This window comes from Semicossyphus pulcher, unplaced genomic scaffold (assembly GCF_022749685.1).
Source record: "Semicossyphus pulcher isolate SPU_LCO1_2020_fin unplaced genomic scaffold, fSemPul1.0.p SCAF_25, whole genome shotgun sequence".
Classification (NCBI taxonomy): Eukaryota; Metazoa; Chordata; class Actinopteri; order Labriformes; family Labridae; genus Semicossyphus; species Semicossyphus pulcher.
In genome coordinates this window covers 2,624,336-2,649,187 of record NW_027211699.1, presented here as the reverse complement: position 1 = coordinate 2,649,187, position 24,852 = coordinate 2,624,336, and the positions used below count along the sequence as shown (strand labels likewise).

The following is a 24,852-nucleotide window of genomic DNA, read 5'->3' as shown; positions in this document are numbered from 1 at the left end:
GCCGTCTGAACCAGTGTCACAGAGCAACTCCTGCCTCTAACATCCCACTCCCACCAGAATCCCGCCTCTTATCTTTGGCCACTTTTAAGCATTTTTTGAGATAAAGTTGCGGGCAGAGGCTCATATCAGGGATGAAGTTATAACTTAAAGTACAGCTGAGCGCGGTGTCTCTTCACCAACATAGCAGAGCCTGATATTCATCGTTGTTAATGTTATCGACAAAAAACACAAGGTTTTCATTTATTTAAAAAATATTTTAATGCACCATTAATAAAGGGTCCAACGCATTAATACAAGAGAAATATTGCAAATAATATTAAAATAATCATCAAATTAAAAGGAAAAACAATAAAAAATAAATGAATGGAAGGTATGTACATGTTTCCTCCTCATGGAGAGAGGAAAAGGAACGACATATTTACAGCTTGAAATCAGTGTGTTTCTACGAGAAACAAACACCTCTACATTATTTACATGTACTCTGAATTTTTTTTCCTTTCATCTTTTATCCTGTAGTCAATAGGGTTGGTTTGTACTGAAAGGCGTTCATTGCAACAAAAAATATTTTACATATTTTCCTGTTTGGGAGGGAACAAAAGAATGTCTTCTGCTAAGTCAAAACGAAATTTAAACTTTGGACGGCCAGAGCCACATGAAAAACAGAGACAACACATGGGCCATATGCATCATGTCTGCAGCGTATCAAAAAACCTGCAGACACTTATCTATAAAGACCTTCCAACCAACAGCCAACAGAACTTAAGTAGGACATTTGTTAGCCCTACGCTGATACATTTCCCAGGGAGGGATGTTTTATAACGTGGTGAATGACTCCACAATCAAATAAAAGACACCAATTCATTCTGGGAGTCCTGTAAAACAAGTGGGGAAAGAAACTGTACTAAACTAAAACTTTGAAGAGACCTGATCTAATAAAAATTGTGCCTTTTAAAAACATTTGTCGCACAAAGACTGACAGATCAAACATTGACCGCACATTTTGGAGCGGACCTGCAGGAGTTTTGTGGCAACCTTTGATTTAACAATTAGTGAAAGAAGAACTTGCAGTTGGCCAATCTGACTAATCTGACATGTGCTGGCTGAAACCAAATAAGTAAATACCATGGGAGGAGTAACTTAACACAGACAAACAGACGGAGAGATCCTACAAACAAACACTTGAGACTGCATACAAAAACTGTTGTTGAGTAAGCTTGAAACTGTGGGGAAACACCAAAACAAAACAAAAAAACAACTCTGTTTTGATACTCCTGCAGATTAAAACTCAGCAGCCACGTAGAAACAAAACGCACTTTTAGCTACAACTTAACTTAATCATTTCACGTTGGGTTAAAAACAATAGTTCAAAGGACTTGAGGAGAGTAACGCACAGTGGAGAAGGGAAATTAGTTTTTATAGGGCTGGTGATTCACAAGCCACTGAAGGCAGTGGGTGGGTACAGTGAAGCTCATTTCACTGTAAGATTCTTACAGCTAATGCAACTAAATACCATTAATAACAGCTATAGTAATATTAAGATATAATACTATGAAATGAAATTTAAAAAAAACGCTCAAAACAATCTTCACACATGGAAATCTTGCATAACTGAAGACCAAATTGAAGTTTTTCATCTTAAAAGTACGCCCTTAACAAGCGCTTTTAAAAACCCTGAATTTGTCTGATATTCCTGTGCGTCTGTGTGCGGATCTGTGTGGGTAGGGGTGGGGGTGCAGGGGAAGGGAGATTTGATACTGGAAGAAGGATCTAGGCTGTAGATTATGTGAGCTGACTTTGCCCCCAGTGCAGGATTTTTACGGTCTTCATTGTGTTCCTTCCAACAGATACTGGCACAGGGATAGAAAGATCTTTCATGCCAGGCTGCATTGGTCAGCTCGGTTGGAACTTATTAACCAATCAAGTCAAACAATACTTTCACAGAAGAGCTCATGGTGAAACAGAGGCCCCGGTCATAGCTTCACATGCCAGGTAACACGACCCCCTCACACACTGGCTTGTGAAGCTGCGAAGTGAATAAAAAATGAGCATGAAAAGTGCAAGTGTGTGTGTCTCTGTTTCCTGGGTATTATGAGGACTACTGTGAGGCCGTCCGGAGGAAGGGCAGGGGGAACAAGAGGCTGGTACACTCCGAGTTGGGTGAACCAATGGGGTCTTGCTGGCCTTTGGCAAGTGAGAAAGAGAAGCTTGTCCACTAGTTCAGTGTCCCACGACAATTCTCTGTTCCACACAGGCAAGGGATCTTGTTGTCCTCAAGGGGGAATTTGTAATCATAGGTGATTTCCTCATTGACAGCGATGGCCTGCTTCGAGTAGATCACAATCTTTTTCTGGGACTCTATGGTGATAACCTTGGCGTAGCAATTTGGCTACAGGGACAGAGCAACAAGAAAGCAATGAGAAACAGCTCCAGAAATACTTCACAATAGAATGAGCCATTTGTAATAGCCTGTTAACTATAATCCAAAACATAGCAGACATGTGCAAGAGTTGACTGTTCAGACTCACAGTGCAGCAGTGGTTGATGAATCGCGCCAGGTTGCCACACTTGGTGGCATCAATAATGGTGTCGTGGTCCACTCTGAACAAGTAGCTGCTGCCGATGCCCTGCTGAGCGTACCGCTTCTCTCGATTGTCAGCCACCATCTGAACAAAGCGAAAAACATTTGCTCACTGATCTTATGTTAACACTGAACCAACCATAATATACAGGTGTCTGAAAGGGTGTCATATTTACAGTGCTTTGAATTATAATCAATAATAGAACTGTCTACAAGGCACATCAACATATGTGAAGCATATTTAAATAGTTTTGAAGTTGGAACTGTATATTTATTTGTATTTTTATATATTATAGTTATATAATAGCTGTTATATAAAGTGTATTATTAGGTCAACATACTGACTGCATAGGACATATGGAATGTTTGCATTAAAATCAGCATTGGTTCAACACAAAATATCAAAGACTGGAGGCATTACCTGTCTGATGTTTTGACCCACATACTCAATGACCATTTCATCAGCAGCAATGGGCTCCATTGCGAACAGGCCCCACTCGTGGATCCTACTTCTTCCAAACCGAAGCTTCTTCTTGCGGAACTGCATAAGGACAGAAAACGTGCATTGTAACCATAGTAAAAATGAAAAACATGTGCATACATTAGATGAAAGGCTGCAGGCAGGCAACATGCAGCTTTTGTTGGTGGAAAAAGTAGCTCTAAAATGTAAACAAACTGATCATTAAACCGTCATGTCTTGTTTGCTACTTCTACACTTGTAAAAGACCCACATAAAAGATAGCCTTTCAGTTGTCAGAGGGCATCAAAGACAATGTGAGGGTATTATTTTTCATGCCGGTGTTGCAAAAATACTGTTTGAAGTCAAAGACATGTCCTCATGTTAATATGATTAAAGGAGCAGTTCTCCTCTGGAAAAAGCCACTTTCAGTCAAAGCTGGTGTTCCCTGTAACAGCAGAAGCCATAGCTGTGGAGAAAGTTGTACAAATAGCTTGTGGTTTCGCCCATTCTACATTCCTATAACACCCAGCGTGCATTGCTCCCCTCCTTCTGCAAGGAACAGCCCAGCGAGAGACACTGGAGTGAAATACTACTGTTTTCCAGTCAAGGACATTGAGCGTTGCAGGCAATGGCTCAGAGTGGAACAGAATCCGAAATACGTCAAGAATATACCCGTGGATGGTCGAAAAAAATCTTTGGGTCTGCAGTCTACATTTCAAACCTGACAATTTTTGAACGAGACATGACATTGGAGGCGGGCGTCCTAGATTGAGGAAGTGTAGTTTAGCGAGCTCCCTGGCCTCTGCCAGATGACGTGTTTTACGTAGTCTTCTTTCGTAGTGGGTTTTCCAGGGCCCATTGGAGAAGCGGATAGCGTCCTCCAAAGGCACAGAGCGAAATTGCATTTTTTTCCTACCATAATGGCATCAGCTCCCCGTAAAAGCATGATGGCACTGAGGTTGAAAATCGGTGAACTGGCCCTTTAATATAAAGGCCGTTAAGTTGAGTCAAACTATGTTTGAATTGGATGTCCAATTAGTGTTATGGGAAAATTCAATCGATAGAAGCCAAAAATTTACTCCATTTGTGCTAAACCGAGTAAGCCGAGTTCTCCGGTGCACAGACCCTTGATGGCAGTGCCTACATGGACCAGAATGCATCGGGGGAAAGCAGATACAGCCTTTGCCCTGCTCCTTTGACATTTACCCCTGCTAAAATAGGTGCGGCTGAATATCCAAGTCAGCAAAATGTATCCTTGTAATATGATTTCACAGAACTATTTAACAATGATTCTGTATAAAGATAACTGTACTGTGAAACATAAATGATGGCAAATGCACTGGAAGGGCTGTTAATAGATAGTTAAAGACTATAATTTACAAAACTGTACAATGTACATGTAGTTGAATGGGTACGTGAGAGACCATGGCTGTAACTGGCTGTACCTTGAGCTGGTTGAGTTTGAGCAGGTCAGAGTCCATGACAGCCGTCGTGCCGATGACAGTGAGGAGGCGGCGCTGCTCTGAACGTCTCTCTGATAGGATCCGGTTTGCTCCCTGGCAAGAAACAGGAAGGGGCATAAGAATGATGTTATCATATGGCCTTCAGCTCAAGGACACTGAACTAGAGTAACATTTAATGACCAACAACCACGTTAGTGTGTGTAAGGTTCATTTCGAAACCAATCACTGAGTAAGCGACTAAATTTGTCTTCCATTGTTACAATGCGTGTAGTATATTTAGCACAAATGCTAAATGATAATGATTACACAACCAACAAATGCAGAACATGAATTGTGAAGCCTCTGAAGTGTTTCTTACTCGTGAGTATTTTTACAAAGTAGTCTACAAAGCACTGAAAACAAGTCAAATGAAAACTAAATGGAAAACCAATAGTGAACAAAAGTTAAAGATAAACTGTTCCAACAGCACATTCCTAAGATAAATGTCAAACCTACTAAAAACCATGATGAAAGCCCAAAAATATGAGTTTCAGAAGGGATGCTAGGGATGTTAACTAAAAAACAAAACAACCTTGTAAAACTTGTGTCCTTAAAATTCAAAATCTAACCCTTTTCCTTGTGAGTTTTAATAAAATAACAATATACAGATGTGTTAAATAACACATTCTGCATGTATGTGGCTAAAACATCCAACATGCAACAGTTGCTGCAGTAATACTGAATAAGATCAAGAGCAGCATGCGTGAAACAGTGAGCTTTTGCTGTCTTATTGTCATGGCAATAGCAATAACTGTGCGTAAGAGTGGAAAAGGATAACTTATGTTAATTGTGTAATGGCCAAAAGCTGGTTAACAAGGGGGTCAGCAGTATTAAAGTTCTTATAATAGCTGAGGCAGCGTTGTGTATGAATCAAAAACATCTGATGAAAGTGCTGAATCAAAAACCTGACAGTTGAGAAGGCAGTTGGCATTCAAAGCCCATAATAGGCAACATGACCAGCTTTATTATTAAAAGGGCCTGGTGCTTTCCACCAACATATAATCAGAACCCTTTCTGAAGAACACCATGAGCCTTTGAAAATGCTTCCGCTGTTTAATCATCCAGTCAGACCACCCGTCAGCCAAACCACATCACAGTGTACCTGGGACAGGTACAGACTGATGTCTCAGCTCTCCCCGAGAACAAAGTTGCTCACTAATATGGTGTCCATTTACACCTCATTTATTCCAAGTCATGGGTAGATATATCTAAGGGTAACATAATATCTGAATTGTGTCTGGAAAAAAACTTAACAAAAACAGTAAAGTAATGAAGCTCTTGCGCATCGGTTTTTGGATAAGCCACGTCACCGGTCTACAAATTCATCACCCCCTTCTCTTTCCTTGGAAATCCTGCCATTATATCCACCCCCCCACCCAATCTTCCATGCAATCTGAGCCATATGACTGTGGGTCAATTGTACTCAGCAAAATCCCAGCCAGTTTAGTTCCTCAGGGGCATTACAAGCTTTTCAGACAAACAGACGGAGAGAATTCTTTCCACGTCCTCATCTTGAACCACATTTGGATTTTTTTGCTGCAACTTTACAAACCTCCGACCCAGAGCAACTGTGCAACACTTCAAATGCAATTGATGTAGCAGGGGTTTTGTGCTATCACACATACTGGATTCTAACACATCTGTGGCTTTAAGTACAACTGTGAAAAATTAAAAATACATCAACAGCCGAGAAGGTCGTCCTGACGATGGCAGGTTTAAACCAGATCTGACACCCACTTTTCATCTTGCTAACCATGTCAGTCTATTATAAAACTAAAACAAATAAGGCAAACAAATAGGACTAAAGGAGGGTTGCATTTCGAATATTGAAAGATGTTTTAGTTACCATGAATGTGTAGTACATCAGATTATATTGAAAATTAAACCTTTGTTTTTAGTTGCATTTCTGCATTCAAAAATTGTCTTAACCTTGACAACATAATAGTTAAAGTTAAGCATTTTTGATACTTAAGAATTTATACTAGCCCTGAAAATGTGCTTTTTATTAGGTGCGAAATACTTGTCCTCACAACATTTTCTTTTTGCACAACAGCAACAACAGCTGCAGGTCTATGGACAGCAGATCCCTCAGATGTTCATCATTATCAAGATTTACGGTGAACTCAAAAACGAGTCCCAAGTCACTCAGCGTAATGCTGGATGCAATCTCCCTTATAAAAACAGACAGATCACCTTAAAGCTCTTCTTTATAGTAAAACAATTCCTAAACTATTGTAAGCCTTTACCTGCTGTACTTTCAAAATTGCTTGTTTTATAATGTCTGACTCTGAACAAATAAACCTAAACATGCTAATAATTTTAAATTAATTTCTCTGAACAGGAACCTAATGACGGTAAAGGAAAAATCTAAATATCAGAGGCTTTGAGAATGATATTTGGAGCATGCTTACCGAGGTGTCGACATTCTCCACCTCCCGTATGACCTGCTCAGGAAGGTCCAGGTCCAGGTACACATCCTTCTCCTTGCGGCTGATGGCGTAGTAGCCCTCACTCCTGGCACAGCCGGTCACATGCTCACGAAGCTGTCCAGCTGCGGTCTTCTTCTTACGCCGAGGGTTCGGCAAATTGGTTAGTGCAGCTCAAAGGTCAAGGGCAACAGCAGAAACTTGCACAGTGATATGAAGACATAAAACATCTTTTCCATCACACACATTGAATGACACAGACACAGAAGGCAGTCATTGATAAGGATATTTGTGTGGCTGACCCAGTGAGTGTCATTGAGCCAGTCAGAGCTGTGGTCGTCTTGTAGCAGCTTCTCGTAAGTCTTCTTCAGCAACGTCAAATCTTCACCGTCGAGACCGGAGTTCCAGATGTCGTATAGGATGGTCATCTGCTCAAATTCACTGCGGTTGTCAAACTTCAGGGACAATGCCTCAGGCGCTGGGATAGGCTTAGGCCAGCGCTGGGACGACGTTACCCCGGCCTCCTGCAAGAAGAGCCGCTCACTCTTCCTCACCTCTTCAATCCCCTCATCCTCTGTGTCTGAGCTCGATAGCTCCCCAGACTCAAGCTCCTCCACATCCACGTCTTCCTCGGAGTCCTGCACAGAGGAAAAGGAATAGTGGTACCAATGAAAACTATTGACAAGATAGCCGTCTGTCGCTGATTAGTTTTACTGTAAAGTTGAGCACAGGGCCACATCTCCATCCTCACATAGACACGAGTACAATGCTAGAAATATTAATCTTGTCATTTTATCCTGGGGAAAACCCTAAACACATCACCAAAAATATCACAAGTCTAAATGCACCCACTACAAAAACCCTAAACTGTACCTACAGTTGAGTCACATTTTTTTTGTGTCACACATCGTTACCGATGACACACATTGACAGGAACAAACCAGACTTCACACGCACCTCTAGTTTCCGCTTCCTCTGCTTCTTGCCTGGCTGCTCCTTCTGCTTTTTTGTGCGATCAACCTCAAGGTTCTCTTTGTCTTTTCTCCTCCTTTTTTTGCTCTTGTCCTTTTCTAGTTCAATACCCTTGCTAACCCCGATCTTCTTTGGCGATGGAGACAGAGCCGCAGCCTGACCTTTGTCCTCAGACTCACAAACCACTCCAATTGTAGGTAAGTATTCTCCTGTATCTCCTCTCGATGGTAGAGCATCTCCAATGACCTCCTCTGGTGCTTCAAGCACCCCAGAAATAGTGTTGAGGTCTGCTGGGAGCAAGACTGAGGAGTCCTGCTTGGAGGAAGTCCTTTTGGCACCGGTTGGTACTGTGAGAACAAGGGGTTTGCAGTAGTTGTGCTCCATAAAGACAACTAGACCCTCTGGGCTCATAAGCAGGGACACTGACCCTGACGACAAAAGATCCCCTTCCATCTTCTGTTCCTCTGCCTCATCAGATGTCTCTGTCTCCTCTGAGTCTCCTGCATCAGGGTCCATTTTCAGAGCTACATCAGCCAGCACAGACAGGTCAGCGGTTGAAGCTGAGGCCAGCTGCAGGAGGCTCGATGCCCCCAGTTGCTCTCTGAGCCTCAACCTCTGCTCATTTTCATCCTCATCATCTTCTTCTCTGAGGGAGTGACAGGAAGAAGCAGAGAAGCTGGTTGTCCGAGGCCTGCCTCTGGACCGCTTGTTGGCAGGAGGTGGGGGAGGGGCCTCCTCGAAGGCCATCCTGCACATAGAGGCATGGTCCAATGGCAAGTTCTGCACAGTGCGGCACACCATAACAGGAGGGGCAGGGGATTTGGGGGACTCTTTGCCAGCGCCTCGTTTTCCAGGGGATTTGACAAGGGTGGTCTGAGGAGAAACAAGTGGTCCCTTCTTGGACTCATCCGAATCTTGGATTCGTCCAGGAGGGGGAACAATGAGGGCATTGCCTTCTCCTGGTTTGGAGGCAAAGGGGAGCAGTTGTATGCCCTGAGTGGTACGAGCATAAGGGGTCGTGATGGGGGATTCTGGGGACTTGCTAGGGGAGACGAGGGGAGATTCACCCGCCACTTGTGAGGGAGATGGAGATAGCGGCGCATTCGGAAGCTGCGTTTTGCTGTCATTATCACCGGTGGAGAACGAGACAGTCTTTCTGCGTTTCTTGAGAGGGGGAACAAGAACAATGGGGGACGAGGGACGCGGATATGGGGGCGATGGAGGACGTTTGGTAGGTGCGACTGCTGTATCTGCCTTGCTGTCCTTGGCCTCACCTGCGAGAAGATGAGAGATTTCAAAGACTGCTCCAAAATAAACACAATGTGCTAAACATAACTATTCATAAAAAGCTACAGAACACAGAGTGAATATTAAATCAAATCTTTTCTTTAATGTTTAACTTATGTGGTTGGTGCTGAACTTTATTTTCGCTAATATTGATGTGGGTTCAAACCTGTTTTGACCTCCGTCTTTGGAACAGCAGCTGTGTTATTTTCCCTGAGAAAAACACACAAAAATAATGAGCCATTAATAATCACATGACATTAAAAAATGTACAAAGACTTTAGGAAAGATTTCTAAACACAGAATTGCTAACATCATACCTATAACCCTCTTTCTCCATCGTGCTGTCCATGGTGGACTCATCCATGGTGTCCAGTCCTTCACTCTCTGCCCTCTCTTCCCCGTCATCCTCATCTTCAGAGGAAGAGGAAGAAGATGATGCTGAAGAGGAAGAGCCGTCGGAGGATGAGGAAAGGCTCTCATCATCGCTATCAGCACTAAGGGCATCATCTAAAGAAAAAAAAGACAGTTAGTATCATCACTGCAGATACTAATGGCAAACAGAGATGAATGCATAGAAATAAAATAAATCAAATTACCATCAGACTCCTTTTCACTATCTTCCTCCTGCACATAAAAGAAGATTGTAGTCCAATATAAGATTACAGTGAAATGCTGCCATCTACTGATCAGTGTTTGATTATTACACTTGCCAAAAAATTGATTTTCAAAGGACACATTTATGCACCAGGATTTCTACACGGTCTTAACGTTATGCTGTACATTATTTAAAACAAACCACACCTTCTCAGTCGAGGAGCCATCAGACGTTTCCTCTCCCTCGCTTCCAAGCTCCCAAGGTTTACGACTTCTTGGCTTCTTCTTCCTCCTCTTGTTGTCCCTTTCAGCTCCGCGCCTGTCTGCTTCTGGCATTCTTCCCTCAGCAGCTGGAAAAAATTAAATTGTATAAGATGTATTACATGAGGCCTATTTCTTTATCCAGCCGTCATTTTAAACATTTGAACATCAAATGTTCGTCAAACCTTCGTCATCCTCCTCTGGTGGGGTCGAGGGTCGTGGCCTTTTCATGTCTCCCTCTTGAAGCTCTTGAGGTTCTTTCCTCTTCACCTGCACAATTGGACACCATAAATATTTTCAATTACACACAGCAATTTTTAACAACTTCCATAACTTTATACCACAAAATACAGTATGACAAAGTACCAAATACTTGACACAAGTCAGCATTTCTATGTTTACATATTGTGAAATTTGCTGAAGGCCTCGTAGTGTAACTGAATAAAAAGTATTTAAAGTTTTAACCAGGGACCAGTTACGCTACGGACTGTGTCAGGAGACTCTTTTCAAAGCATCTACTGAAGATGGTGCTTTTACCTTGAAGGAAGGCAGTCGTAGGGCTCCTCGGATAGAAAATCCCTCCATGCCCCCGCTCTTTGCCCAATCTACCAATGACGTTAGAGGCTCCCGAGGACGGTTGACCTTTTCCTCTTTTTTCTCATCATCCCGTAAAGCAGACACCCCCCTTACCATCGTCTGGAAAGGCTGGAGAAAGAAAACATTTACAGTTTACAGTTCGTAACCTTTTCCATTTCACAGCATATGATCATTGGTGAATTTTTCTGAAGCAGGAGCATCTTGCGTCTGAAAAATAAGGCAGGGCAATTCCAGCTTTTATTAAATGGAACACGCAATGACAGCTACGGAAAGCATAACATCCTCTCGCTAGTTAGAAGGAAAAGATAATCCTGTAAGGTTGAATCAGCAACTCCAACACTGTTGTGTTTAGTTAACCTCACCTTGGCTTTGGTCTCTTTCCTTTCCCACCACTCGTCAAAAGTTGCAAAGGCAACATTCTCCACCATTTTGCGGTTCAGGTCCCTCTGCATGATGTTTTTCATCTCCTGGATCAGAGTTGCAAGGGCCATCTGCACAGTGGCCTCATGTGGATTCTCAACCAGTAATGGTATTTCCTCCCCAGGAGCCCTGTACTCGCCTCCATCCTCGGGCAGCATGGTGCCATAGCCAGGTGGGGGCATGTAAGAGGGGTAATGTGGTGGTAAGACATGTGGTGGCCACCCAGTGTGGGGAGGGGGGATGCCGTGGTGTGGAGGAGGAGGAATCTGAGTGCTGTGGGGATCGGGATATGGGTAGGGCATGTGAGGGGGCATGTAGCGATGGTCCTGATCATAATGAGAGCCTGCCCCGCTACCCTCTTGGTCCATGTAGGGGTGGTGTGTGTGGGGTGGGGGCATAGAGTGAAGATGGTAGGATGAGTAGTCTGCAGTGGCTGCCTCACCAGGACTCGGGGTGCCGTTGGATGACGACAGGCGCAGCTGGTGTAAGCGACTCAGCATGTGGGTCTGCATTTGGAAGGACATAGGAGCTCCACCACTGTACTGGTTCATCAGCTCCATGGAGGTGGCATAGTCATACATGTGGTGGGGCATGGGAGGGGGATACTCCGGGTGCAGCTCCATGTGGGACATGGGAGGGATCCCTGGGGGAGGTGGGGGCTGAAGGGAGTAACCAGGGGGAGGCGGAGGGGGCAAATGAGGAGGATAGGAAGGTATTGAAGGGTGCATGGAGGTGCCAAAGTGCTGTGTTGAGTCAGAGATGGGTTGGGGCGAGGATGATGGGTCTGTTGTTTGGGAAGGCATGGCAGCCTTGGATGAAGAGGGCGAGGAACCTGAGGTGACTGATGGCTGGTGGGTGGTCACCGTTGTTATGGTGGTCTCCTCCTCCTCCTCGTCGGAGATCTCCATGTCTTCACCTGAGGAACGAGGGGAGGACTACAAAAAACAGAGTGTACAGGTTTAGGTTATGAAACAACTTTAGAGAGCACAAACCAACACAGAACATTTTTTATAAAACTCACATTTTTTTGCGTGTTTATACAATAAAACAAATATATAACATCTACAAAAGTTGTTGTTGAGTTGTTTTTACGAAAGAAGCCTAGTAGGCAACATAGTGAGTGCCATGCAGCTTTTATTCGTTTGACCAAAATGCATTTAAAACCCAATAACCGCAACTGTGAAGTTCCAGTGCGTGCATCAAAACTTACCTGACTTTGTCCGTTGTAAGGTGGCGTGTGTGCTCCTGTCCTGCTTTGTGTATCAGCAGATTCAGCCTGTGAAGATTCCTCCTGCAAAGCTCCAGTCCCGGTGAGGCCAACGTGGGGCTGGGGTTCCTCCGGGGGTAGAATGTGGGTAGAGTAGGTTGAAGAGGAGGGTGTTGTGGCTGAAAGTACAGTTGGACTCTTCCTACCTTCTCCCCCCTTTCCACGTTTCCTTCCCCTGTGGCCATCTCTGTCTCTTTCCCCTTTCCTCCTGTGATCCTTCTCCCCATTGTCTCCCACCTGATTTCCACTCGTGTGCTCCCCTGCTGCATCACCTGCCCCACCTCTTCGCTCGCCTCCATCCCCACGAATGCCCCTCTGCTTCTCCTCTTTCCTATCGTCCTCCTCTTCCTCATCAGAGGCAAGGAAGGAAAATTTTGCCTTTTGCTCCTTTAGAAGCATCTCAATACGAGAGTCAAGGCTGCTGCTGTGATAGACAAACGGTAAACTCTCATTGGTGGAATCTGGCTCGGGGGAGGAAGAGTCACGTTGAGGGGGCGGAGGGGAGCTGGATGAGGAGGGAAGATGTTGAGGGAGGGAAGTAGAGGAAGGGGAGGTAGAGGAAGATGCAATGGAGGGGTGGGGTGGGGAGGAAGGGGGAGGTGGAGGCGTCTTCGGCGGTGCGGGTGGGGTGCTGGGACGGCGTTTGGGCTTTGTCCATTGCTCCTCATGGGCCGGACTATCCTGGTTGAAGTCTAGTGTTCCAAGAGTCTCAGCTACAGCTGCTGCAATGACTGAGGCTGGCGGGAGGGGAGGTGGTGGTGGGGGTGGCGGAGGCAGAACATTGTGGTGACCAGTGTGGAAGTCTTTGTCAGCACCTGCCGAAGGCTGAGAACCCCTCTCTGCAATGCTTGTGCCCCCTTGACGGGTGGGGACTTCCAATCCCTGAGCAGGGGCTGTGGCGGGCTCTTTGGAGGAGTATGCAGAGTAAGACGATGGAGGAGGAGACATGCTGTTGGAGGAAGAGCGGTAAGAGTTGGAGTTATATCTGGGGTCAGAGCTGTTGGAGTAGTCACTGTCTCTGTCCCTGTCTCTATCCCGGTCTCTGTCTCGATCTCTGTCGCGGTCCCTGTCCCGATCATGGCTGCTCCTTCTTCGGCTGCTGCTGCCGTGGTGGTTGTGAGAATGGTGGTGGTTGCGGTGTCTCTGGTGGCTGTGCTCACCGGATCGGGAGCCCAGGCTGTCTCGCCGGTACCCTCTATCTTCCCTGCGATCTGAGTGATGATGGGAGTGATGGGAATGGTACTTTGAGGAAGAGTTTGTTTCTTGCTGGTGGTGGTAAGATGACCTTCTGGAGCCAATTGCCCCTGCCCCAAAACGGCCCCCTGAGTCTCTGTCACGGTCCCGGTCCCTGTCCGACATCTGAGGCTGATCATACTGGGTGGCTAGAGGTGGCGGAGGCATTGAGGAGTGGTGTGCAATGTGTTGCCCAGGCCCTCCAACACTGGGGTATGTGGGGTAGCACGGTGGCTCGTTGGAACGGTATGATGGGGTTGGGGGGTACATAGGGCGACCTCGATGATAAACTGCAGGTTCCTGTGCATCCTCAGAGTAGCGAGACACTTTGTATCCTCCGACAGTAGATGAGACTGCAGATGACGAGGAGGAGGAAGGAAGCATGTCCTGGGGAGGGTACCCGCTGCCCAAAGTGCCAGTGTTGTAACCAGTATGCCTGCAAGACAAGAATGAGGTAGACAACAAATAGTTATTTATTGGACCTCTTGCTGTATGTGTTGAGACAAATCGAATTTGAATAGTTATAGCTATATTTTCACAGCTCTATAATTGTTCTTAATTTAACAATGATAAAAAGAAATGATAGGCGATATGGCTTTTAAGGTCTCAGAAACTTGCATTTGATAATGTACCAATAAAGATGTTGAGTGTTTCTGCTTTGAATGAGGAACCTGAATTTGTCACATAATAATGGCAGCACTATGGCAACGGCAAACATTTCACAAAACATAAACATATACTAAACATCAACAACTGACCTGCCACCGGTGTAACTCGGGTCTTGCGAGAAAGGAGTCCCTGATCTGGAGCTGTAAGGTGTTCCTCCACCGCCCTGTGATGAAGCAGAGGAGCCTGGGGTGAAGGGGCCTGACATGGAAGAGGGGGGCGTGTCCAGTCGCTGTTCACTAAAACCAGTATCTGCTGAGCAAGGGGTGACGCTTCCTGACGTGAGGGCCTGGACCCCTGCTGCCAAAACTGCAAGGTCAGTTGAGAGCCTCCGCCTGATTTCTGATGACTGTGCAGCAAAATGATATTAATTAGATGTTAAAACGTATACATACATACACACACTGCTCAATCTCTTATATCCATTCACATATCAACTCAAAATGATCATTAAATTACTGAATCATGGTGGGAAATACCGTGTCAGGCTGTGGCTGTGTTGGGGTTGGTGGTTGGACCCTGTCTGTCAAAGCCTTGCCTCCCAGGGGCACTGTCTGAGGAGTGTAGGACCCGTTTACTATCAGGTCATAATACTTCTGTCTTTGCTGGCCTGAGAGAAAAACAAGAGCGACAGAAAAATAAATACAAATCATCAGCAACAGACATAAACTGTGTTTACTTTAATGATGTTGACAAGACAAACACTACACGCTTTTACTGCCTCCACCAAGAGCAAGCTAATTTGCTATTTGGGTATAAAGGACAGGAGTTCAATGGGTTTATATGGATTTTAACTGTTTTAAAGCAAATCAATTCCAGTGTTTATAATGGCTATATTTGCAACTGTTCAAACATCACTATCACATTCACCCAAAACTTGTATGAATCATCACTATAAGAACTCATATTTAAAGACTTTTTAAGATAGGATATTTGCTTAGCTTACCTTTTATATCCAGTTGAGCCTGAATGATGTTACCCATGACAGAAGTGTTGTGCAGATGCTTGACTGTGTCCTTAGCTCCTCTGGTGCTGGTAAACAACACTCTGGCCAGGCCCAAGTGCTTCCTGGTCTTTGGGTGAAACAGGATCTCCATCTCCTCAACCTCACCAAACTTGGCGCACATTTCGGCCAAGAAAGGCTCCTTGATGTTGTCATTCAGTCTAGCAAAGGTCACCTCTTTGAGGGGTATGGGGCCCACATAGAACTCATCAAGCTGGGAAGTAAAATGACAAAATATGGGGAAATGAACTTGCCATTCTAATAAATAAAGCTGCTTGATTGTGAGAAATTAATGCTGACTGGCAATTCTCACCTTGAACTTCGGCACTGGCAGGGACAGTTCTGTATATCTGGACCACAGTCTCCTGGGTCTAGGGTCTCGCAGTTCACCCACGGGAGGAAATCCAGAGTCCTGGAAAAAAAATCATACATGTTGCAGTTCAAAGATACAATCTTTGACACTTGCATTGACATTATAAAAAGAAACATAGGAAATTAACTTACTGGCACACTGAAATGTACTCCATCATATCTGTATATCTTGTGTGTGACCCGCCGAATGGTTGGGTCCTGGACAAGTTTGTAGCTCTTCCACTGCAAACTGACAGCTTTTTGTGAATCTCCCCCACCGTCTGGATCCATCCTACAACTAAGTGACAAAGGAAAACCATGATTTAAGACTGTGCAGCAGCTACTGTTTGGGAACTAAACCACGTCAAAACCATCACCATGGGGAGCAAAGCTTGAATAAAGTAGCTGCGAAATAGAGCTATACTAATCTAAAATGCAGCAGTTACTCATGTTATCACCACTGTGTATGTTTATGATGGTTGGCAGTAGGTTCACTGTATGGCAACGTAACAGAACGATGAGCTGCGTCACATCAGTGAGCCGAACATATCTTCTTTTCTTTTCATATCATCTGTTAATACTTAATTTCAACGAAGAATATAGAAATAATAAAACAGGAGTATAATGAGGACAATTACAGCGCCAACTAAGATGCTGCATGCTGTCAAAACAATGACCAGCGTTACGTCACTGACCGTCTAGTTCAGTTAGCAACCTGCTAGCTGCACCAACCAAATGCAAATAAACCGTTTTCCAACATCAACATGAATTTCGCAGTAAATACGCCCTAATTCTGGCTCCGAAGTATTCCGCAAGAAAGACATCATCGGTAGCAGCTGCGTAAAATAACGCTAACTAATGATAAATTACTTGTGCATTCTCGCCTTAGCTGGAGCAAGTTAATTCTGCCGTTGGCTAGCGTTAATGCTAACTAGCAAGAGCACTAAGTTAGGAGCTAAATTCTGGTCTTATTGACCCTCCGCCCGCATCGATAACATTTTATCAGTAACATTCATGTTATGCACTGCTTTTACAAGCTCTGGTTGGCCTCCAGTTCGCCCAAATTAAGACCCCACCTCTTCGAGACCTACTGCCCGCTCATCCGAAAGTAGCAACCCGCCGCTACAGTGTAGGCAGCTACAGCCAGGCCCGGGAGACGAAGAAGAAAAACACTGAGTCCCTAACACAGAAGGGACATCTCCTGCCCTTCGCTGAAGCAAAACTGACGAGCTAAACCGATACCGCTACCATTCCGGTTGTTAGTCAAGACAACAACACGCCTCTCCGAGCGGTGAAGCCATTGTTTTCGCTTTAAATTCCTATATTGTTGAGAGAGCCGCCATCGCGTTACCAACCTGAAAGCCTCGCCTGTTCTCCATCAGTGTATGCGAATGCAACCTACGATTACCCACCAGCACTTTCTCCACACGCGGACACTGTAAATAAAATACAGAAGCCACTATTTCGATATACAACTCCGTAAATATAAATAATAGCAATATTTAATCTGAGTTAAAAAAACGACTGCATTTTTATTAATTCAAATATTATACGGCTGAAAATTCTTGTTTGAATCTGCTCATACGAACACAAGCCTACAAATTTGATCATTGCGCCCCCTAAAGGCTGATCAGCAACAACTCAGCTACTGTAAATTAACCATGTATTTTATCTAATTTCTGAACCAAGATTCAATATTAAATATGTAACAAACATAACATTAAAGGGAGAAATATCAAGAGAAATTTAATATCCAAACCACATCAGTCAAATTAACCTTAATTATAAAAAGTCAGTGTATTATTACACATTTTGTTTATTGGATTCCTATTATTGAGGCAGGTGGAACTAATTTTACTATCTGTAAATACTGCTAGGCAATTTATGCTTGAATTTGTAATATTTTATTATTTGATTATAGGTTTTGTGTATTACACCTTATAATTATGTGTAGGTTATCAAATGAATGTAAGGTAATCAAAAGTAATGTGTAGATAACAAATTGCAATACTCAATTGAAGTACCTCAAAATTGTGCCTAAGTGGAGTAAATGTGTAAATGCACTTTGGACAGATTGCTGGAGAGGATTCCTATAATTTTGAGACTAATTTAGCGAATTTCAGATTGTGCAGAATAGAATACATTTAGGAATGTACATGAATACGAAGAAAAAAAACACCTTAAATTAAACTCAATAAATTGTTCATATCTCAGTATATTTCAATCCAAGTGTGGTATCATTTGCCTTTGTTATTTAAAGTTACAAAGTCATAAACCCTTAAGATAAAATAGATACCCTAAATTGAGCATAATGAATAAAAACAAATCCACTACTATCCAATACAGTGCTATCATGTCTATAAAATACAGATTTATGCACATTAAGTACATGTGTCATGTGCACTGTTCGATCTCCACATTACTAAGGTTGGACACCATAGCGCTGTGCTACTGAAACACAAAATCATTTAACTCCCATTTACCAAATACTGTTGAGGAGCTGCATAGCATACATTTAAGTTGACTGTTCATTTACTAATTATAGGTCTGATCATACTCAGACTTACATCTGGATAGACATGGTCATTGTATCTATTTAAGCCTTTCAACCACACTGATGTAACCAAACCTGGTGCAGAGACTGCTGACACAAACTAGAGGCTAAATTTAGAATTAAGCCATGCCCATTCTGGTCCTCGTTATAGACCCTCACTCTTTTAAGAGGTCTGTGTATCAGTTTTTATGCCGTCTTAAGACATTTATTGCACCCAAGGTCAGTCATCAGCAATTTTCTTGTAGATCAAAACTTAAAATTCACCATTAAAAACAATGGAAACAGTTTTTTCGACAGATTCCAGTGCATTTTATTATGTTTGTTCAGATATTCATTAGAAACAGCCAGCAAGAAACCGAACTCATAGCAGGTATAAATAAAAAAAAATTGTTTAGGTTTATATTAATGCTTATAAATACCAAATGAACCGCAGCAATGCTTGAATTCCTTTTAAAATGTGGCTCAATACCACCCAATAGTGTGTTCCTTCCCAGCAGATTAGGTTTAAAAAGCTCACCCTGCTACACAGCTTCCAAACAGAGCTTCAATTAGTTTCGAGAAGATAGTTGGAGAGATTAAAAAAAGAAAATCCTGGCGTGCATTTTGGTGACAGATTTGATGGTGAAAAAGTCCCTCTCTCTCTCTCTTAACACGGACAGTTCACTCTCAGTCATCACAGTGAAGCCACACCAATCGGAGCAGTTGGTGACAGACAGCTAAGCTTTACGGAGGCACAGGATGTCTGCTTGGAGCTGGAGCGACTGTGAGCCAGAGCTGCGGACTGTGGTGAGAGAAGCTGGAGAAAACTGTCTAAGCTGAGCACTGCTTTCACATGTGCTTGTATCGCGATCCCTGTGGTGATCCTTTCACATGGCTTTCACTTTGATTTGCTTCATCTTCATCTGCTTCTTCTCGATCTTCTTCTGCTCGCGGCGCTGCGCTGCTTCCTGAAAAACAACAACAAATATTTGAGACATGAAGCTGATACTTATTTTATGTTTGAAATTGTTGCTTCTACATTTTTGTTTCTGTACTTATCAAACAAACAAGATATAACTTGTAAACTAGCTTAAGAAGTGGTAGGAGGATTTTCTGATTTGTGGACAGAGCCCTGTTTTTAGCCTTTATGCTAAGCTAACTGTTTCTATTGTTATAAAGATGTCAAACTATTTCTTTAAATGACTTTTAGTGTTGTTTGAATTTCTGATTCCCCACCTCCAGACGACGCTGTCTCTCAGGATCCTCCTCATTCATGATCCGCTCCTTCTCGGCTCTCTTCTTCTCCTCGCGGCGCGTCTGCGCTGCCTCCTGACGCTGAGCGTGAGTCTGCTTCAGGAAGTTCTCCTCCACACGGGCGCGGTTTCTGTCAGCTTTCATTTTGCCCTAAAGGTACAGGGAGGATAAGAGACTCATAGCTGGACTTTGAACTTTGAAGACAGAATAAGTGAGCCGTCATTTGATAGATATACTGATAGTGATCCGCTCACCTCTCTGTTGAGACGGAGTTTCTTGACTTTGTCGATGCTGTAGATCACCATGTTCATGAGAGGAAGCAGAGCGTCCATGTCTTTGGGAGAAGTGTTGCCCATGCCAGGCACTAAACACACACACAACAAGTCAGCATAAATTAAAGTAGTTACTGATGAGTAAAATGTAATCATTGAGTCATGACTTTTTACAGTAGGAGAGACAAAACTCTCACCATTAAATGTAAACAGCAGCGTCTTCTTGGTCTCAGGCAGCTTTAAAGGCTGACCCTCCCTTAAAATCAACACGAGAACTTTTAGTAACACAAACAAACAAAAATAAGAACGCTTACATAAAAGGCATTAAAAAAGACAAACACATTAAATAAATACTTACTCTTGCATAACTTTTGGACCAGAAAATTGGTCCGAGAAATGGATGGACTCGATCTTGTCTGCATGGTTGGTGATATAATGCACCATCTACAAATACAGAAGCAGACACATCAGAGAGAGAAGAAGATGTTTTTGTCCAAATGGAATTCTGTTGTGCTCTTCCCAAAGCATATGTGAAATAAGTAAATAAGTTTACCTTATTGTCCATCACCCCATCTGTGACCTCGCCCATCTCACTAAGAATAGCCAGGGATTCTGGGATCCCATACTTGGCTCCAGACTTGGGCTTGTCACCGCAGAACTCACACTGTGGGAAAAGGACAAATTAAGGCCTTTGTTTAAATATTAATGACAAGCAAAAATTGGGTATGCATCTAGAAGCATAAAATAAACATTTGGCTAGTAACAATCAATTTAATGTGCAACAGTTGGGAAGCATATTTACCAAGTCCTGCATCTCCTTCTGAAGCCTGGCCATGGCCTTCTTAGTGCCGACAGCAAACACAAAAGTGTCCATGTCCTCATCATTTAGAGTCACTTTGATTTGCTAAAAAACAAACACACACACACAATGTTAGTGAGACGATTACTTTAGTTTCCAGAATATCCGTTTTGTGACTACACACACTTATCGGAACTGTTATTCGACTGATACGTACCACTTGATCACAGGCGGGCCTCATCATCCTGGCCAGAACGTTGAGCAGGTCCTGCCTCTTCAGAAACTGGAACAGACCACAGACAACATTACATGACTGTATGTTTTAACACAAATACACGAACATATATTTGTAAAAGTAATTGTCCGTACCTTGAGCTGGATTAGCATCCCTTCACAGCACACGCGTCCCGAGCACCACAGGTTGTAGATGTGTTCATTTTCCTGGTTTAACTTCCCCGTGCTCACTGCTTCTTTACTGGTGCCGTCATCACCTAAACAGACAAATCACTGACCATTAACGCAAGATCTGCTTCATACTGGCCGTCATCATGTCGTGCATTTTGCCATAACATGCGGAAAAAACACGAACACATGCGACGCCGGTGGAACTCACCCACTAGTGCAAAGTTGCTCTCTAAAAGTTCTCTGTGCGAGTTGAACCAGGCCTGAGCGAGGCGGCTGTTCTTGTTCTTGCCGATGATGTAGTTCATGATGTAGGCTAACAGGCCGGTGACCATCAGGATCTCCATGTAGTAACTCTCCCAGCTGTTCTGCAGATGGGCAGGAACCTGCAGGAGAAGAGGACATAGATGAATAAATAGTCTTCATGTGGATGTTTTTTTTTGTGTGTGATTAAGATCATAGAGAGATTTTACAGTTCAAAAATCGACCTGTTAGTGCTCTCTGGTGGACAAACTATATAATGATGACCATTTCGAAATGACCTCAAACATAGTTTGACATTCCTCTGCTGCAATTATTGTTTTTTTTTGCTGATATAGATATGTACAATAAGCTAATACACGTCTAATATTTTCTTATCATTGTCAATGTAGCAACTTTAAGTTTGGCAAAAAGCAAACAGTTCCCTACGGATACAATTTCAGCATTGCCATTGTTAAAGTAATAATAATAAGTGTTGCGAGTAAACAGTAATCTACTATGGCTGAACAAACAAAGAAAAGATGGATGACTACAGATACAACTTCAAGAATAAGTGAAAATCCAAAGAAAAAGAAACAAATTCGACGCTCAGATGAAGCAAACAGGAACAAAAAAGGAAAGCGACCGTCAGCGAGGAAAATCAACTGGATATCGTGGAAGTGCGCTCCCGCAATTACCGCTTATCGCCATAGTTACTATAAATTTCCTGAATCTTTGTTAACCATACAAAATCAACAGCCAGTAAGTAATCTGCATTTCTACTGATTTGATTTGTAAAATAGTATTTACACAAAAGGTGAAATTTTGTGCACATTCAGAGACAGGGCAGATTACAATCTACAGATCTACACACAGTATGTGAGAAGATCTCAGCAATAAGCCCAGCTTACTGTGTGGATTATGAGGGGGTCCTTCATGGAGTGGCCCGGCTTGTCCATGTCTCCAATCCCCTCAAACTCCTCCTGGTCATACTTGCTGTATATGTCTTGATCCTAGGGAAACATGAAGCTAAATTAGTTGTGCAACAGATTGTGTATAAATTAATGAAATTAAAAAATTCTACATTCATATATTAAACAAACATATATTAAACAATGTACCTGTGTCTCTGAGTCATCAAAACCATCCTCCAGCTCCACGGTGGCTTCATCTTCATCCTCGTCCTCTTCAGGCTGCGAGGACTGTGCGACACGAGGTGGGGGGGCAGTTTCTGCCTCAGCTGCCAGGTCGTCGTTCGTGTCCTCAAACTCAGCAAAGTCATTGTCGTCAAAGTCTGCTAGGTCCTCGCCGTCATCAAAGTCATCGTTGTAGCGTCCCCTGGAGACAGGGAAGGCCAGGAGGAGGAGCAGCGCAGGGATGAGGAGGAGATACAGACCTCGCATGGTGGGACCTGCACAAATACAGAGTGGATGCAACAGACAGGAAAACAGATTAAACAGAGAAGAAGCCTTCGTTCCTAAGATATCTACCACTTATAGGGAGGAATAATATCACACATTTGTCCAAAAACAGGAAGTCAAATCCGATCAGAAATTTGTCAACTGTGCAGCAATTTACACGTCTATGTGGGCCAATGGGGTTGTCTTTAGATTAAAAGGTCTCTGGAGAACTTGTAAAGTGTTAAGTGGGGCTATGGTGAAACCAACTAATTCACTTGACTGTTGGGGCTGGGCTTTTGTTTAACTCAAAGTTAAACTGTGACCAAGCCCAGTTTAAACTGATCCCAAGCACAATAACCAGGTCGGTCTCTGCTCAAACCAGCGTTATTATAGTTTTGAAATTTTCATCAGTTTTTATTTTTATTTAGTCTTGCATTTTGGTTTTTGATTTCAGTTTAGTTTTACGAGTTCTTACGCAGTTTTATTTTTATTTTGAGGATTTGACTAGATTTAGTTTAGTGTTAATTTAGTTTTCATGTTAGTTTTTTAGGTATTATGAGGAAAGCCTTAATTTAAAGAAGCTGAAAAGGGAAGGATGAAAGAATACATGACATCAAATATGATTTTCATTAGGCCTAATGAAAATTACCTGCAATTCTATTTAGTTTTAGTTCGCGTTCAGCGTTGTTCATTGTAGTTTTTAATTTTGTTTTTTAGAAAATTCTACTTTCTATTTTTATGTCAATTAATGAAATTATTTTTTCACTGCTAGTTTTAGTTTTCGTTAACTATAATAACCCTGACTCACACACAAGGGGGCTCGTGACAATTATCAGAGAGAGGATAAAGCCCTGCGGACCGAGACTCACTTAAAAATAACACTACGAAACACAAGGAAGTCGTGGGTGCTGTAATTGGGAAATATCAGCCAAATCTAAGTTAGCTGAACCATATGTGTTTGAGTCAACCAGAGCGCTGCTAACTTTAGCCTACGATCTAATCAAAGCGACACGAATGCTAACAGGCTAAATAACAGGTTATGTCTGCCTTTATTACTACTACTAACACTGTGTGCCTACTTAATGTCACATAAAGGTGTAAACCACAAGCCGTAATCATACCTCAGTGCCAGACCCATCCCCCAGCACTCTCTCACTTTATCATTAGCTGTTAGCAAATCTAGTATTAGCATGCTAGCAGGGCACCTTGTTGCTAGCAACCAACCTGATCCTGAGCCGAAAGCAGCGTTTTACTGTTTAAGACAACTTTGGAAATGAGTCGTATAAAAACAGGACCAAGAAGGAACTTACCTGTATAATAACTCTGACAATAAACGTTACGCTGGTTGAGCAAAAGTTGTATGAACTGTCCTTGTGGAAATGTGAACGCCTAAAGCTGGTTCACTACACGATACAGGGTCAACCTTTCAGAGCAAAAGTATCCCGGCAGGATGTATTACCACGACAGAACACCTCCCTTGTCTACGCCTCTGACTAAAGTTTTATTTTGAAGGTCTTTACCGGAACCGTATGTATGCTGTTGTTATATCCGCCTTGACGTTAGAAATCTTGGCTGCCCTCCAGTGGTGACAGTACGTTACTACAACTATATATCTACAGTAATAAGAACTAGTGTTAAAATGCAGTTTTCATTATCTAGAACATATTATTATGATACACTTTGTATGATCATGGACGTTTCATAGAGCTCTCTATTACATAAGATCACGAATATTATATTAATATTAGTACAAATATTAATATAAAGATAACAATAATTACAAAAAGCCTCTCAAATACACCCGTGCTTTGACTACATATGGTGTAGTAAAGTGTAAAAGATATTTTGTACTATCTTCTTACATTCTGGATTGTAATTGTAAAATGATATACACATTTTGCATACTGTAGCAATAAAACACGTTTTATCAAATTACAATGAGTAAACACTGCCCCCCGGTGGTCACAGTACGTAACTACATCATGGCGATTATAAAACCTCTATTTTGAAAATACAACCGGACGTATATTTACGCTATTATGTCTAGCTTGATAATAGCCACTTTGCAATTTCTCTCTGTGACCACTAGAGGGCCGTAACACCCACACATGGATATCGCTAACAATAGCATAAGTATCTTTCTGCTTCCGCTAGCATGATTACATAAAACTGACTCCCGTTTGGAAATTACCGATCTCTATCTGTGTGAATGTTTGTTATATTTTTTAATATTTTTATATTTTTTAAAATAAGTATCTGCTTTTTTTTAATTATTATTATCAGGACAGTCAGGCATTTTAAGCGGACTCCCCAGAGTGAACAGGAAGAATTTGAG

The 24,852-nt window shown here is 42.8% G+C and overlaps 2 protein-coding genes across 2 annotated transcripts; both read right to left on the bottom strand.

The window, feature by feature from the left end:
- Positions 1-245: 245 nt before the first annotated feature.
- On the bottom strand, positions 246-16,986 carry setd1a (SET domain containing 1A, histone lysine methyltransferase). Its single transcript, XM_069675921.1, has 21 exons — positions 16,973-16,986; positions 15,771-15,915; positions 15,580-15,678; positions 15,210-15,480; positions 14,743-14,873; positions 14,356-14,612; positions 12,308-14,033; positions 11,040-12,032; positions 10,618-10,785; positions 10,266-10,350; positions 10,027-10,169; positions 9,822-9,849; positions 9,543-9,732; positions 9,392-9,435; positions 7,924-9,212; positions 7,256-7,604; positions 6,952-7,133; positions 4,484-4,594; positions 3,000-3,119; positions 2,526-2,663; positions 246-2,386 (listed from the first exon to the last, which is right to left on the bottom strand). The coding sequence occupies exons 2-21, from the start codon at positions 15,906-15,908 to the stop codon at positions 2,213-2,215; spliced, it is 6,636 nt and encodes a 2,211-aa protein (XP_069532022.1). The 5' UTR covers positions 15,909-15,915; positions 16,973-16,986; the 3' UTR covers positions 246-2,212.
- A 1,476-nt stretch (positions 16,987-18,462) lies between these two features.
- ccdc47 (coiled-coil domain containing 47) lies at positions 18,463-23,928 on the bottom strand. The gene is made up of 13 exons (XM_069676065.1): positions 23,828-23,928; positions 22,239-22,528; positions 22,029-22,130; positions 21,089-21,263; positions 20,845-20,966; positions 20,693-20,758; positions 20,479-20,580; positions 20,230-20,340; positions 20,035-20,120; positions 19,874-19,932; positions 19,659-19,768; positions 19,387-19,554; positions 18,463-19,118 (listed from the first exon to the last, which is right to left on the bottom strand). Exons 2-13 carry the CDS (start codon positions 22,518-22,520, stop codon positions 19,038-19,040), a joined length of 1,464 nt encoding a protein of 487 aa, XP_069532166.1. The 5' UTR covers positions 22,521-22,528; positions 23,828-23,928; the 3' UTR covers positions 18,463-19,037.
- Between the last annotated feature and the right edge of the window lie 924 nt (positions 23,929-24,852).